Here is a 16,479-nt window from a genome sequence, read left to right as displayed (position 1 = left end):
ATGGGCTGGGGGGAGGGGCTAGCCTTACCCAGCTTATGGCCTGGGGGGGGGGGGGTCAAGTCATACCCAGCTTCTGGCCGAAGGGGAGTCATATCCAGCTTATGCTTATGGCCTGGGGGTAGGGGCAAGCCTTACCTAGCTTCTGGCCTGGGGGGAGGGGGAGGGGTCAAGTCATACCCAGTTTCGGGCCGGGGGGGGGGGGGGTAAATCATCATACCCAACTTCTGGCCGAGGGGGAAGTCATGCCCAGCTTATGACCTGGGGAGAGGAGGGGGGCGGGGGAGTCATACCCAGCTTCTAGGCTAAGATTAAATAGATTTCCAGCACGCAGCGGCTGTCAGCAGTAGGTGCGTAGGTTTAACTCAGAAAAACTAAATAACAGGTAGGTATTGCGTGTACATCGAAATGATTTTCATAGCAATGTCTTGTAGCCTAGGCAGAGTGTATCTGCCTCAGCTATACCTTATTGTTAGAAGTAAATAAATTAATACTTATACATCTTTATATTTTACTTGGAAGAAGATATGACTCTAACAACACTTATGAACACTTTATTTGAATAAATCGCCAAATATACCACCGCGGAGACCCCAATCGCGTCTCTGCGTGCCATTGAATCGTATGAGCGTATGGATTTTTTGCGTTATTTTTCACAATTTCTATTTTTAAAAATTACCTATCGATAGCTTACTTTATTCTGATGAATAAATGTCATTACAAGTTTTTCTCTAAAACTGATAATTTGGCTAGAAAAAAATATTTTCTATCCACGCAGTACGTCGGCAGCGTTCGGATCGGATATAATGACGTCATCGTCCCCGCGCCGGGCGGTCAGTGAACTTTTTTAGTAATTTGGCCATAACTTCGTCAATTTTTGTCGTAGAACAAAAATTTTTGCACTGTGTATTAAGGATTTCTTAGCCCTATAAATCTGCATTCACAGCTAAAAATCGAAATGATCCTCATTGAGCATATAAAAAATGTAAAAAAAATATGTATGTTGAACAATATAAATTGTTGCACTGGCATTCTAGTTGTATTTATTTCAAATGTGGGGAAGTATCTGTGATGATAATCTTATTGAATTTAGCCAGTAGTTATTTATGATTTTTGAAATATTAAACTAACATTTTATTTATGTATAATAAGTTACATGAAAGGTAGGTAAATGATAAAGTCAAATATGTAGTATAAAATAATAATTTATTCATCATTCTCCTGTTCAATATCATTGTCATCACCATCATCTTGTTCTGGGGCTTCCCACCACGATAGCAGGCCTAATCCTGGTTCATTGATTCCCCCTACAAGCTTATATGGGGCTACGGTTTGCACAGCACATTCTGACCCTGGAGGTCCTGTAGGTAGACTTTCTTCAAATGCTTCACTTGTTACTCTAAATCTAATTGACTCTCCTGCAAAAAATACCACAGGGTAATTATTGTTTAGAATTTATATTGCTTCAAACTTGCAGTGAGCAAGAAGTAATAGTAACTGAAATATTTCTTACCAGAGTCCATAAATAAGTCGTGCTTCTCTCCATCTTCTTTAGGATACTCCCAAACCCAAGCTTGATCTGTTTCATCAAATCTAGATGGGTGTTGCAATGCATTTACTGGTATTAGGATATCATCAAAAAACCCCAGAGTCACTGAAAGTAAAATAATGTTATTTTTGTTAGGTAGTGGCTTAGACGCAAAGAGCAGTCATCTGGAAAGTGAAGGGTCTTGGGTTAGATTCCCTTCTTATAGAATTTCATTTTTTCAATTTTAAAATAATTTTTAAGTAATAAAGTAGTATCCTGGATTGGATATAATGTTCCGGAACCAGTAATGGATCAATTTAAAAGTTAAGAAAATTCATTTTTTACATTTAGGAAGCAATTTAACTATGGCATGAAAACTTACCATGAACTCCTTCTCTACTACAACTTCTAATCTTACCAACAAGGATTTCTTCAACTATTGGTCTAAATACAATATATCTGAACTTAACCTCGGTGTGTGATGAACCATCGCCAGGGAATATGTAAGAATGGCCTATGTGAGTTATATCGAATAAAGCTATACATAAACCTACATTTAGCACCACCTGGAAAGTTAATATTTGATAAATTTAATAATCAAAAATGAGAAGAAAACTTGGAGTTTACAGCTTAATATCACCAATTATTTGATGTTTGTTTTGAGATGAGAGGTTATGTTCGAATTAAATACCTTATTTGCCAGTTTTCTATTAAGCAGTGTTGTAATTGATTCTGTTAAACTTTGGTGGAAAAATTCAGGTGTTACTCTTATAACATCTTTCATTTCAGCCAGCACAAACATTATGAGAAAATTGTTTTGCAACAAAAATAAATTTTGCGTTACATTTTTCCCGGGCTCAAAAATAACACATGACTGTCAGCCAGCTGTCAATCAAACTATTGTCTATGCTATGAAATAGGGATGGGAAACATTTCTATAAAAAACCGTTGAATATGTATAATCGTATCACTATCGTATCGTTGCGTTGATATTGTAGTCTATGGGGGAGTTAATAATCTGTTGCTAATCTGTGGTGTATGGGTGTATGGTCTTTTGTCTATGGTAGGGATGTCGAAAGTGAAAAAAAATATCGATATATCGATACATTGAAATTTAAAAAAAATATCAAAATTGGCATTGATATATCGCGGAAAAAATATTGATATATCAGCAAAATTTAAAAAAAATATAGTGTTTTTAAAATAACAGTGTATTTAGCGCAATAATATCAATTGTAATTTTTATACAAAATGTAAATTATTTTACAGTTATTTTTCCATTTGTTTTACGGCTTTGGATTCTAGCGACTTTAGAATTGGTAGCCGGCGTCGGCTGTAAAGGCACTTCCAAGCCAAGATCCATAAATAAAATAAAAATATCGTTTTTGATACACTTTTCGATATTGGATATTTTATATCGATATCTCGATTTATCTGTTAACAATATATCGGCAAAAAATATCGATATATCGAATTAATAATATCGAATATATCGATGTATCGATATTTTTTCAACAAGCCTAGTTTAGCCTAGTCTATGGTTCTCTTCAGTGGGTAGACACTTCTCATACAAAAACTAGTCTCTATATGTAGCAATTGATATACAACCTTATCCCTTAAGTAATAAAGTGCATTTTGGATTGATTTCACTATAGCAGGGGAACCCGCGGATCAATACCACCATACTAAAAATAATTGTTAGTGTCCTTATGTTGGTAGTATTGTTAGTTTGACAAATGAAAAAAAATGTCTGTCAATTGAGTTTGAGTTTTAAACCGGCGAATTGATTCGTGTGAAGTTATTTTCTCAGATTTGGTGCAATATTACTGTAAATAAACTTTTCTGTCGTTTACGTTGAGTTGATTAAGTTCCTCCGTATCGGGCGTGATAAAGTTTGCTGTTCAGTGTTATGTTTTTTGTGAGATAGAGACTCTTTTAAATAAGCTGTGTTTCAACTTCTACAGAAGTTTAAACTCTTATTTACTTTTCTGTTTAATGGGTATGTTATCTACTTACTTGAAATATTAGATCTATTACAAATCTATTTTTCATTAAAAACAACCCTATGTGATGAAAATGTAAATGTACTTTCAAAACTGGTAAATGCATGAACCAGGGCATTGACACTGGTTGAAGAGAAATTATAGGCTTTGTTTAATTAATACCTATTTCATTTTAGGCTTCTACTGATAATGGAGAGTAGAAACAACAAGAAGTGCGTTATTTGTAATAAGAGGCGAAGTCGTGGTGGATCACCCTTACTTTTGAGTAGGTTTCCTCTGGATTCTGACCGGTAAGTTTCTAATAACACTCATTTATTACAAGATAATTTTACTGATTGTGTAAACTTAAAGGCTGGGATTAATATTTTTAATCATACAGTAAATAACCATAACCAATTTTTAATTTCAGTATTTTGTTTCGTACTCTGTAAATGAATTGCATAACAATACTAAAAGAAATTAGTTGATGAATAAATTTCAGTTTGTTATTCTTTTTCTTTTCTAATAGGTATTTCTTATTTCAGTTGTCGAATGTGGGTTAAAAATGCTGGCATAGAAGACTTAGCATATGTACCTATTGAAAAGTTACACCAACTGAAGTTTGTTTGTGGTGGGCACTTCACTCCTGAATCCTTCAATGCCAAAGGAACTCGGCTGAAGAACTCAGCTATTCCAACACTGGAATTGAGCAATCCCATCTTGCCAGATGAAGTTTTGACAGAGTTTCCTCTTCATGTAAAAGACTCCAATAAAGAAAACCTCAAGACAGGTATGATGATGACTTCAATTATTTTTTTTAAATTTAATTTACTATCTATCAATTTTTCTGAATTATTTAGATGTCTTAATTAATTTTCTTTGGTTTCCAAAACAAACCAACCGAATGCAATTTAACAAGGTTCTTTCTTTGTAACCACAAATATGTGTTGTATGCTTATCAATAAATAATATATAATTTCAATTATTAATTATATCTATACTTTGTTACAGTTCTTTATGATCATTCATATTGCATTCCAAAGAAGTCAAATCCAGTTGAACGAGGTATGTTTATCTAAAATTATACTAATAATATAAAAAGGAAATATTTAATTGTTTGTTTGTATTTGATCGGCTCCGTAACTCGAAGCCAAGATAGCCTAAAGTGCGGGTTAGAACCCCACAGCTTGAATATTGTAGTAAACCCACTCGTAACACAATTTAGCTTAGAATGTGTGTTGAGTTAGAGGGACTTTAGTAATTTGTGTAATACAAATTCTTCAAAAAAAGTACCGGACCAATTTGAAAAATTTTAGGCAATCTACATTAATTAGCCAGGTCAGCTAGTTTAATAATATTTATAAGCTAGTAATTTTTAATGTGAGCAAGACATGTACTAGACTGATTGTACCCTAAAGTTGGGTAAGAACATGACATTTTATTACCCAATGCATTATCTGCTTTCAGTTCCCCTTACAACTACAACCAAACAACTAAATTCAACATGTTTGGGAGCTGTGGATATACCAGATTCTGGTATTTCTGCGAAAACAACTTTTGAACCTCTTCCTTCTACTTCCAATGCACCAGAACATATGACCTATAAACCCATTACTCATGGTAAGTGTACAAACTAATTATTTACCTTCTAAAATATGCCTTCCCTCAAACTAAAGAATGCCACCCTGGATGCGTTCTGCAGTCTGCAGTCAGGTCAAAATGAACTTATATGTACAACATTCTAGGTTTCTGTACATTTTATATTAATGCGATTTGACCGTGCGGATACGAACAAAGAACGCAAAGCACACGTGACTGATTGCCTTATCACGACCACTTACAGATTGTCTTGACATACCCGCAGACCGCATCCAGAATGCAGAACATTAAAACCTCTAAATGCCTTTAATTTAATATTATGTCATTGTTATTGAAGGTGGGCCCACGCTTCATATTTTATGAGAAGAGCTATCATTATCCTGTCTTTGCATTTTTTTAAAACTTGATAATGATTGATTGATTTGGAAATAATATGTTTCATAAAACAACAAAATAAATTTTTAACTTATTTGCATATTTATAATATTTCAGATGATAAAAACATTTGCCATCAAGATGCACAGGCAGAAATATTAGTCCACAGTTATAAAAGACCTAAGAAAAACATTGAAATGAAAGGTAAGATAAAACATACCTAATTTAAAAAACTAAGTAAAATTGCTGATTAATTAACCAATATTCAATTCAATTTGCTTTAATGTTGTTTTTTTTACTAATGGAAATGTTTTTATTACAGACACTTCATCAACATTTACAATTAAAGAGAAGAGGCTTTGGCGACAGTTACAAAATGCAAAAAAAACAATAAGGAATATAGCGAAGTCAAGAGTGAATTTAGACAAGTTAGATTCGGAAGTGCTGACATTGTTAGTAAAGGATGTAGTGCAGAATAACAAAAAAAAGTCACAAGGAAAAAGGTGGACTTTAGCCAACAAAATATATGCTTTGGCTATATTTAAACGGTCCCCTAAAGCATACCGCTATATGCAAAAGCTGTTTACGCTACCAAGCACTAAAACGCTCCAAAGGATTTAAAAAAATATACCAATGGAGCCTGGTATAAATAAAAATATAATTGATATGTTAGAGGCAAAAGCATCAAGTATGCCAAAGGAAAATAAATATTGCTCGTTAATATTTGACGAGATGGCGTTAAAGAAACGGATAATTTATAACGAAATTGCTGATAAAGTAGATGGCTACGTGGATTATGGAGAGGGCGAGAACATGGGACGAGAAAAGAAAATTGCAGACCATGCGTTAGTGTTTATGATACAGGGTGCTAAACATAAATACAAACAATATATTGCGCACTATTTTGTGGAAGGCACAATATCAACAGCAAAACTGGCAAAAATTATATCGGACATCATCAAAAAATTAAAAGAAATCGGATTTATGGTTCTAACAACAGTTTGTGATCAGGGATCTACAAATATAGGAGCTCTTAACATGTTAAAAAGAAACTGTGGACAAGGCATAGATAGCAACTTTTTCTCTGTAAATAATGACAAAATTTTTATAATCTATGACATCCCTCACTTGTTCAAATCATTACGAAACAATTTCTTTAAAAGTGGAAATATGTCTTTCGATGGAAAAATTGCACAATGGAGGCATTTGGTAGTTGCAGAAGAACACATCAGAAATTTTTTAAATTTTAAAAAACTGAATAGTACCATTGTAAATCCAACATTCAAAACTAAGATGAGGGTGTAGTATGCTGCGCATGCTCTGAGTAATACCGTGGCAGCTATTTTAAAAATGATGGCATGGAAAGAAGTTTCTGATTGCAATGATACAGCATTTGTGATTGAACAGTTAGATAAACTATTTGATTGTACAAATGGTCCATCATCTTTAAATGACGTAAAGAAAGGGATCCGGGAAAATGTTTCCACATCAAGTAATCACATTGAGTCTTGGACCTTTTATACTGATAAGTTAAAAACCATAAAATTTATAACAGCAGAAAACACGATACTAAAAAATGTTAAATGCGTAAAGGGATATCAAATATCTATCAAATCCTTAAACGATATTTGGGAAAAGTTAAAGAATGAAGGGTTTAAATATATGAACCTTAGACAGTTTAACCAAGACTCTCTGGAAAACTTATTTGGAATCATTAGGCAACACAGTGTAACCAATAGAAATCCCACTATCACGCACTTTACTGCAGCGCTTAAAACAAGCATGGTTACTGGGCTGAAAGTGCCTCATAGCAGAAGTGCTAATTGTGAAGCAGACAACAATAAACATATGCTGGAATATAAAGACATTTTAAAAACTAATTTAAAAACAACAGAAATAAAAATTAATGTTCAAGATTCCACAGACACTGAATTTTATCCTGTGTTGTCTATCCCGGACCCTGAAAACTTAGAACAGCCCATTGAAAATTTGTGTAGCCTTGAAAACCAACCAGTAGTATATGTAAGCGGGTATTTAGCTGCCAAACTATTACAGAACAGTTCTTGTTTAATTTGTGAAGAGTGTTTGAGCGTGAAAACTCCTGTTGACAATGATTTGTATGCATATATATCTCTTCGCGAATGGTGGCATGATAAAAAAAGTCTCGTTTATCCAACAATTCAATTATGTACCACCGTAAATGAAGCTAAACAATTTTATCATGACCATATTGCCGACCAGATATATATGGAAAATGTTGGAAAATTCATTTTCTTAATGTTGAGTACAAATTGTAATTTTAGTTGGTTTAAATGTCAACAACATAATAAAGAAATTTATGATAAGATGTTTAAAATATTAAGTTACCTTTTTCTAAGAAAAAGTTGTAAAATCATTAATGACAGCTTCATAAAAAGTGAAAACAATTTTGCTGACAAAAGTAAAAAAGCACAGCAACAAAGCATTGAAAAGTAATCTTGAGGCTGAGGTTCGATCAGCTGATAAGAAAATTAAAGATGTTTATAAATAAAAATCCTATTTTTTCTTAGAAAAAGTTGTGAAAATAAAAGTTTACAAAATTATCATTTCTGTACTTTGTTATAATTTTCAATAATTCCTCATGCCTACAACTGCTATGTCATGTTCAATACTTATTGTAATATACCTATTTTATTTCGAAATAAATAATTTACGTTACAAAACTTCGTTTTACTTACACATAGTATAAAATAAAAATAGTAATCATTAAAATATTGAAGGTTCCTATACTAGATATCGATATGCAATTACAACCCTAGCAAAGTATCGATAATCGATAAGTTATTACGAACGTCACTAATACTGTCAGAAAATAAGGCATTATGTTGGTAGCTCCCATGAAGCTACAGATAAAAATGGAGGGCAGAGTTTGGAACAAAACTTGAGTCAAATACCTACTTATATCTATCTCGCTCTCTGCGGCCCTACCTCTCTTTTTAGTGTTTTTTTTTTTTTTTTTTTAAATCCTTCCTGGCCTGGAATTTGTACCATTGGCCGAATACTTGTAAGTTGTCAATATGTGTGAACTGTAGTATTGCTATCTTCTGATTTAAATCTCCTTGTAAATTCTTCGAAATAGCCAATACACTAACCAAATCAGAAGTTAAACAAATAAATAATTAATATTTGAAACTAAGATTACCTAGTTAAATAAAAAATCACAAAATTGTCGGCCATTTAGGCTTAATGTGTTGGCGAATCAGGGAATTACAATCCCAATTCCTGGGTAATCGGTACCATGTGGCAACATCGGCCCAATCCGGCCCATCATGGCGGTTGTTTACTATTTTGTTTATTAAGCAGTTAATTTCGTTTGAGATTGTTTACAGGAAATAATCATTGTTTTATCACAAGAATTGGTGCAAAATTTTGTAGTGCGTGGTTGCGGTAGTACGTGCTGTCCTGGAAGTGACATAAGATTCCACGCGTAAGTGTTTATTTCGTGATTTCCGACATTGGATCATTGTAAACATTTTTCACATTTTTTACAGTAATTTCTTCCTAAAACGTTTTACCAGTAACTACACTTATCATTTTTAATGATACCTATGTCAAGAAATAAAGATTTTACATTGGTTTCATTGAATTTGAGCAATTTTATATTTTTTGTTTATTTAGAAAGAGCAAGTCTGCCCACAGAGAGCGAGATACTGATACTTAGTTTGTGCTTCAAGTAGGTATTGGGAGTCTGGCCTCCATTTTTATCTGTAGCTTCATGGTAGCTCCGCCTGTAGTTTGTGCGGTTGGTAAAGATTTGCGGGTCGTTCTCTAAAATGCATATGTGTGCGTGAGCTCAAAAAATATCTATGGAGTGCCGTCTCTTACTCTTTTATGCTCTTTGGTTCTCTTTCTTGGAAAAGTTGTTGCAAGACGCGAGTGGATGTCTTTTTTTTACATTTTGTGCGAAATTTAATCAAGCGAAAGAACTTTAATTTATCTTACAATTCTGAACATCGGAGGCAACAAATTAAATACAGAAATAAGCTATCTTAGTTCATCAAAAATGACAGGTCAGTGAGATGGTATTTTTTCGTTGTTGATGTTACTTTTTAGAACTCTGGAAATTTTAATTATTCGTGAAAATCTCTATATTAACTTATATAAGAGACCCACATGCTACATTGCTACAGCAATAGTAGTTATTTACTTATTTTATATCCAGTCAAATTAGCTTTATAACATGCTTTGTTGAGTAAGCTACATACCGGATATTCAGATTTTAATGCCGCCGTTCTAACTAATAAATTACTATTTCAGCCCCCAGTTTTCTATTTCTGCTATTTTTATTCAAGCATGTCTGAATCATTAAGGCCAAATACCCATGTCCATCCAGTCCACTTGAATTTCTTCAGCTTTGCCTTTAATTTCCTTTAATGACTGTTATTTTATTGTAGGTAATCGTCGAGATAGGTCTCGCTCTCCAATGAGAGTGGACCAAGTAGGCCGAAGGCGCGACAAGAGTAATCATCAAGATGGCAATAAGGGAGGTGATATGTCCAATGTCATGAACCAAATGATGATGTCTAATATGTATCCCCAGGGTAAGCTTTACTTCATTACTATACTTAAATGATAAAAATAGTAAATATTGCATCATAATCTTCATCAAATTCAAATGTAATACATATTTATTAAAATTTGTTTAGATGAATTGTGCAATGCCAAAAAAAATATTTCTATCTTTGATTGGTCTTCAAATTGTTCCCAGGCCCCTCTTTCCCACTGGGCACTTTGGGCACGTGCCCAGGGCCCCGCGACCGAGGGGGCCCCCATCTGCTAATAAGACCTTTTTCCAGATGATAAGGGCCCCCCCTTAATCCTTAAATGCCCAGGGCCCCTAGTAGGTTAAAGATGGCCCTGATTGTTCCTATTTAATTAGGTACCATAACTTTGTAATGATGTCAATTTTTCTTATTTAGGTAACATGATGATGGCTGGAGGAATGTACCCTAACATGATGATGTCTGGAGCTATGATGGGAGGTGGCATGATGCCCTCCACAGGAATGGAAATGATGTCTAACACTGGAATGGACATGATGCCTCAACCTCCAATGGATATGAGTGCCATGGCTGGCCCACAGATGGGGCCCACAGGTGGGACACCCATGGACATGTCGATGATGGGAGGCATGGTCATGGATCCCTCCATGATGGGGATGTATTCTGGAATGGGTGATATGTCAGGCCAAGAAAAGAAAGAGATTATCTACAAGAACTGCAGATTGATTCCACCAACACCTGGCACTCCAGATCCGCCTAGAAGAACACGTCCTTCAGGTTGTCGGACCATATTTGTTGGTGGTCTACCAGAGAAAATCAGGGAAAGTACTGTGAGAGATATATTTGAGCCTTATGGCAGGATCCATACTTTGAGATTATCCAAGAAAGATTTCTGTCATATAAGGTTTGATAGAGAAAACTCCGTGGATGCAGCCATGCAATTGTCTGGATATCGCATTAAGTTAACTGGTACCAAAGATGAAGAAGAAGATGACACAAAGGCAACTACTGGTTGGTTGCATGTAGACTATGCTTTGGTAAGGAATAACATTTTTATGTTTGATAGATATTAATGAAATGGCTAGATAACACTTTGAATTCGAAAAGGTCAACTGATTGTAAATGTGTACACAGAAGTTGCATTACTGCGAAATGTGTACACAACAATGTTGTAACAATCAACACAATATTGTTCAACCGTTTCTAGTAAACACATTTGGTTTCAAGGTTTTAGTTGTTTGAATAAAATATATGTACCCAAAGTTACAAAATAGATTATAGTTGTTGCATTTCACGAAGGTAAGTAAGCTTTACATTGTGTGGTAGCTTGCTACTGTTCGTTTTTCAAAAGTTATAAATTAGACATTACATAAAATATGTGCGTGTACACATACACACACAAGTAAAGCTCACTAGCCTTCATGAGTGGCAAGAATTAAACACAAAACTACATATTTTCTTATTTTATAGAGCCGAGATGATCAAAATGAGTACGATAGAAGACAGCGCCAGGCCATGCGAGTGCAGCAACAGCACATGCACCATCACATGACGTCACAACAAGACATGGCGAGCCGCAGCATGGCGGCGTCCTATCGGCGCTCTCCGTCCCCAATTAGAATACAACCATTCTCCAACCCTGCTATGGTCCAGTTGGTTGAGAAAATTAAGAATGAAGAACACTTTGCTAGTGCACTGCCTGTGAGTATAAAATAATTTTTAAATATTGATTTATTCAAAGGACATCAGGCAATACCATTCATTGTAAAAAAAACCAAGACAAATTGCAACACAAATGAGTTAATTTCTGGGAAAACAATATCATTATTGTTTTCCCAGAAATCCCAGGCTCATGCCTGACTGTGGTATGTAAAGAATTAAAGCAGTATTTTTTTTTACATATACTCAACATCAAATAAATCGCACCTTCCGCGACGCGGACTTTAAAGATTTTCTTCTGACATAATCATGGTGCCCCAACAATATTGGTGTTATTTGAAAGCCCAATAAATATCGTTAAAGAAAAACACATTCAATTTATTAATCAATGATTAACATATACCATAAATGTGACTTGAAAAAATACCTCACTTTGGGCTCACCTCTGGGATCAATTAGACCATTTTTTATGGTTATAAAACCAAATAATGATCTCACGTGTCCTCTTTAACAGATGGATAGCGATTAATCTCAACATAACAGTTTTATACCCATAAAAGTTGGCTCAAGCGTAACTACCTATTTTTTCAAGAAGTGACTCTGGATCCTTCTAAAGACACATTTTTATGGTAAAAACCTTTCCCATAGTGAAATCAAGTTTAGAACTAGGCTTTTAAATAGTGCCAATATTGGTGGGAAGTGGGGATGCATACGTTTGAAAGTGCTTGTCGCGCGAGGTGCGATTTATTTGACGACGAGTGTATTTTGGATCATTTCATAATCACAATAAATGAGTTGTAATATGTTGCTGAAGTATAAATTTGATTTTAGACCCTGATTGCCTGGCTAGAACGTGGAGAATGCTCTAAGAAGAATTCCAATCAATTTTATTCCATGATACAAGGAACTAACTCGCACATCCGTCGCCTTTTCAATGAAAAAATGCAAGCTGAAGAAGAATTACAGGAGTGCAAAGATAGAGTGAAAAATCACATCGAAAAAGTGTTTGAACAACGTAAGTATTGGGTCTTATTATGGTAAAGTATGATCAAGTCTGAAATATTCTCTGATTTTTAATTAGTCTGAGGTAAGAGGCATTCTGTTTTCTTAATTGAAAACATTTTTATGGTCATGGTCCTAAGAGTTTTCTCTGAATATAATGTCTAATGAAAATGTAATAAGTCACTCTACATAATGGTCTATGAGGGTAGATTACATGCGAGTACCCTGTGGTGCTGCTTGTGGTCGGTGATCAGTCAGTCGATGGTTGGCGATCGGCACACAACGCAAAGGAAATTCTTGCTTAGTTATACAAACATTTTCTTATATTCGCATATTCTACAGCAGAGGTAGGATATGCAAACAGATTAAAAGAATCAATATAAGCAGCGGAACCTTTCTACTTCTAACTTGTAAGTTTAACGCATGGTAGACGCTCGCTCTGCGTTCGATCATCGACGATTAGGCGATTCAGCATCATGGGCGACTAAGTAATACCTACCCATAGAATTTTGGTTGTGGTCCTACTCCTTGGGTAAAAGAAGCAATGAAGCCAAAGTTACTACGAGGAAATGGTATTAAGTCAGAAAGGGGTCTTCCATTACAATAATTGAACAAAAACACGAATGGTCATAAAATATTTTATAGTACTGGTCGGTCACTCTGGTCTCAGTCATTTTGCCTGTAAGGATCGCCTGCCTGCAGCAGAACTCTTCAGACTTTAAATAGCTTTAAAAATGTCATAAACTGCAGTTATTCTGTGGTTAGTGTAAGTTGCCTGTTTTGATAGACATACTATTATTTGCTGATTATGGTCATATATTACTTACCATTTGATTGTTTTAAAATTAACCGTTTTAAAGGAATATTAATTTCTTTTAAATTAAATACAAATAGCAAGATGTTCCATGTCATGTCTCAGCACAATAAAAGTATGTTGTCAGAACATTGAAACTTCTGGCTCCCGGGGCTGACTATCTTGAGTCCCAGACAAGTCTCCATGTGGCGGGTCCGGCGCCACATTCACGACAAGCCGTCGCCTAGGTAGTCGTAGTGACAGTGCAATCGCCTCGGCAGTCGGTCTCGTCTGCAATATTGAGCCTGGGACGTCCGGTCGCGAATGTTCTCGGTATGTCTGGTCATACGGTCTTGCGACTCTCCTAACATAATTATTTGTGAACCTCAGTCGAGCAGGTGGCGAAAGTGTTTACAGCAGCCGCCCATCAGCGAGTATGGGATCACTTTACAAAGCCACAGCGGAAGAACATCGAGACGTGGCAGAAAATGACGCAGGTATAAATCTCATTTTTTTAAAATATTATTGTACTGTGTATCTTCTTAGGACGTAATAGGTGTAATAATAAGTTTATCATATACACATTAAAAGAGCATTGCAATAGAAAGTTTACCGTGAGGTGCTGGTCAGACGGCGGTCAAATCGTTTGGTGGACACAATCATGGTTCTTGCGGTTGCTACAACTAGGAACAAGCTTGGTGCACTTGGCGAACTCTAGCGAGGAAAAGAAAGCGAGCTGGGTGAACCCATTGATTACCGTTAGTATGTCTCGATGCTTGAACTAGCCAGGAGATTACGACTCAGAACAGAACAGTGATTGTACTTATGGTATGCGTTATTGTTTTTTAACTCATGGCAACTGCTCAATAAGTCATCTAGTGCGTTGTCAACTGACCTTGCGGCAACTAGCGTAAGTGAGAAATACAGTATTACAATCACCAACTTAAAACTGCAAGTCTGCAACGGGACTATTCCCACCTCTCGTTCCCACCGCTGCAACTCCTGTGTAGCCAGGATCTACAGCTTGACCGCCTAACCTAACCTAACCTAACCTAACCCAACCAGTGAAGGTCAAGTTGGAACTTAAAACTGCAAGTGTTATGTAAGTACAAAGCTGTGAGATGATGCAAAGCTGAGTAACTTTTCATATGGTGAAACGGTAAAAAATGGCCTGTCCAACGTTGTCCGCTGTCTGCTCAGCGCCTTACATACCTAAACAAATAAGTATTCATTCTTCTTATCTTCTGGGTGTTACCACCTTGACAGACACCATTAACAAATATTACATATTAATTTTTCTAATTCTGACAACAACCTTTTAGTTTTTTTTATACTATATTGTTGTGTTTATTTTTATTTTAAACTTCTTAACTATCCTGTAAAGTTCTTCAAACATATTTCAATTGAATCAATGGCGATGGTGAAGACGGCTGTGTCAGGTAAATGATCTTCATTGTCAAGGTGATATTATCAGGTAAAGTATAAAATCATATTTGTTTTAGGATAAATGCTAAATATTTTAAGTTTATTGGTGTAATTACATATGTCAATGATTATTTACAGGACTTCAATACACTGAAAGAGGAGTTTGCTGAGAAATTCCTTAATGAGGATGACTTTAATGGGTATAATAACAAACCACTGGACATGGGCAATAGCGAGGCTATACAAACATTGAAGGTAAGCTGGCTTTTCTGCAAGGTTCATAACACTGCAATTTAATTTATTATTCTTTCAATAAAAGGAATGTAAGCTACACCATTTCATACCACTGTACCTACTGGCTATGTGCCTGGCACATAACGAATTGTTACAGGCATATTGGCCGATTACTAAAAAAATGTTTATAGGGCGTAATTGATGCTAAAATTTTGTTTTTTACAGGCAGAGAACGATAGCCTCAAGTTCCAGCTGGAGGCGTATAAAAATGAAGTGGACGTCATTAAAGCTGAAGCTAAGAAAGAAATGGAGAAATTCAAAGCACAATTCATTGCCAGGCAGGCTTTACAAGGCGCAATGGAAAACAAGAACGTGAGTATTTAGAGCTTCGAAAAATGTTTTTTATAAGATCAATATATTGATTGTAATGTATTGCCGTTTAGTAGAAAATGAAGCGGCAATATATTCGTAGTTAGCATTATATGCGTCAATATTGACATACTGTTTGTAGCCACTATTACCTTTTTACCACTTTTTTTCATGTGTATAGATTTAGATGGTCCTCATAGTTGTATTTATTTACATAAGATGTATCTACTATTACGAGCGACAGCAATTTATCCAACCTTACAACTTGACTTGCCTTTAACTTATTGTCACGTGTTTTCAGCCGCCGTTGCCGTCACCGGTGGTTAAGCCGCCTCCGCCGCCGCCGCTACCCGACGACCTGGATGCCAAGGTGCACCTCAAGGAAGCCGTCGAGGCTGGCTGTGGTGAAGCCAAACTCATTGGAGTGGTCTCTGCATTCTTGCAGGTAAATATTGTTGAACTATTTATTTTTTATTGTAAATCACAAGTAGTGACTTTGAACCATTTTACTGCTTTTTTTCCCTTTTAGCTGTAAAGGATTGCGTTAATTCTAGCGATAGAATCTGAAGTCGCATGAATTAAAGATTCCGAGCTGTATTTATTGGAGGACCACAAGCTTAGTTACCTAATGTTTTTTCCAGGTGCACCCGAACGGTGCCAGCTTAGACTACGTAGTGTCGTACGTACGCGCGTTATTCCCTCACGTGTCGCAAGCGACGGTTCATCACGTGCTGCAGAAACACGCCGATGCCTTCCAGCGAAGCACCACCGGCGTCGGCGCCAATATCGAGCACAAGTGGTTCTTCATCGGATTCAACAACCAAGAACCAAAGGACGAAAAAAACTAAACTTTGTCTATGGTCGTCGGAAATCATGGCGGGGTTAGCGGTAAATTAGTTCTGTACTTTATTTTATTGTAAAATAAGTCGTTTTAACACGGAGATTGACGTCACAAATATTTGTTTTATTTTAATA

At 35.7% G+C, this 16,479-nt stretch overlaps 3 protein-coding genes across 3 annotated transcripts; 2 read left to right on the top strand and 1 right to left on the bottom strand.

The window, feature by feature from the left end:
- Positions 1-1,184: 1,184 nt before the first annotated feature.
- On the bottom strand, positions 1,185-2,401 carry LOC135077148 (DNA-directed RNA polymerase III subunit RPC8). Its single transcript, XM_063971702.1, has 4 exons — positions 2,217-2,401; positions 1,908-2,091; positions 1,511-1,651; positions 1,185-1,415 (listed from the first exon to the last, which is right to left on the bottom strand). Exons 1-4 carry the CDS (start codon positions 2,325-2,327, stop codon positions 1,204-1,206), a joined length of 648 nt encoding a protein of 215 aa, XP_063827772.1. The 5' UTR covers positions 2,328-2,401; the 3' UTR covers positions 1,185-1,203.
- Positions 2,402-3,077: 676 nt separating this feature from the next.
- LOC135077147 (uncharacterized) lies at positions 3,078-8,183 on the top strand. Its single transcript, XM_063971701.1, has 6 exons — positions 3,078-3,818; positions 4,053-4,297; positions 4,519-4,572; positions 4,975-5,127; positions 5,599-5,685; positions 5,804-8,183. Exons 1-6 carry the CDS (start codon positions 3,718-3,720, stop codon positions 6,100-6,102), a joined length of 939 nt encoding a protein of 312 aa, XP_063827771.1. The 5' UTR covers positions 3,078-3,717; the 3' UTR covers positions 6,103-8,183.
- Positions 8,184-9,353: 1,170 nt separating this feature from the next.
- LOC135077500 (ecto-NOX disulfide-thiol exchanger 2-like) lies at positions 9,354-16,460 on the top strand. The gene is made up of 10 exons (XM_063972054.1): positions 9,354-9,530; positions 9,915-10,061; positions 10,440-11,059; positions 11,493-11,723; positions 12,513-12,696; positions 13,867-13,973; positions 15,040-15,156; positions 15,361-15,507; positions 15,806-15,949; positions 16,146-16,460. The coding sequence occupies exons 1-10, from the start codon at positions 9,524-9,526 to the stop codon at positions 16,350-16,352; spliced, it is 1,911 nt and encodes a 636-aa protein (XP_063828124.1). The 5' UTR covers positions 9,354-9,523; the 3' UTR covers positions 16,353-16,460.
- Positions 16,461-16,479: the final 19 nt, after the last annotated feature.

The sequence above is a fragment of the Ostrinia nubilalis genome, chromosome 13 (assembly GCF_963855985.1).
Source record: "Ostrinia nubilalis chromosome 13, ilOstNubi1.1, whole genome shotgun sequence".
NCBI classification, from domain to species: Eukaryota; Metazoa; Arthropoda; class Insecta; order Lepidoptera; family Crambidae; genus Ostrinia; species Ostrinia nubilalis.
Note: the sequence above shows the minus strand (reverse complement) of the source record. Positions and strands in the feature narration are given on the sequence as shown.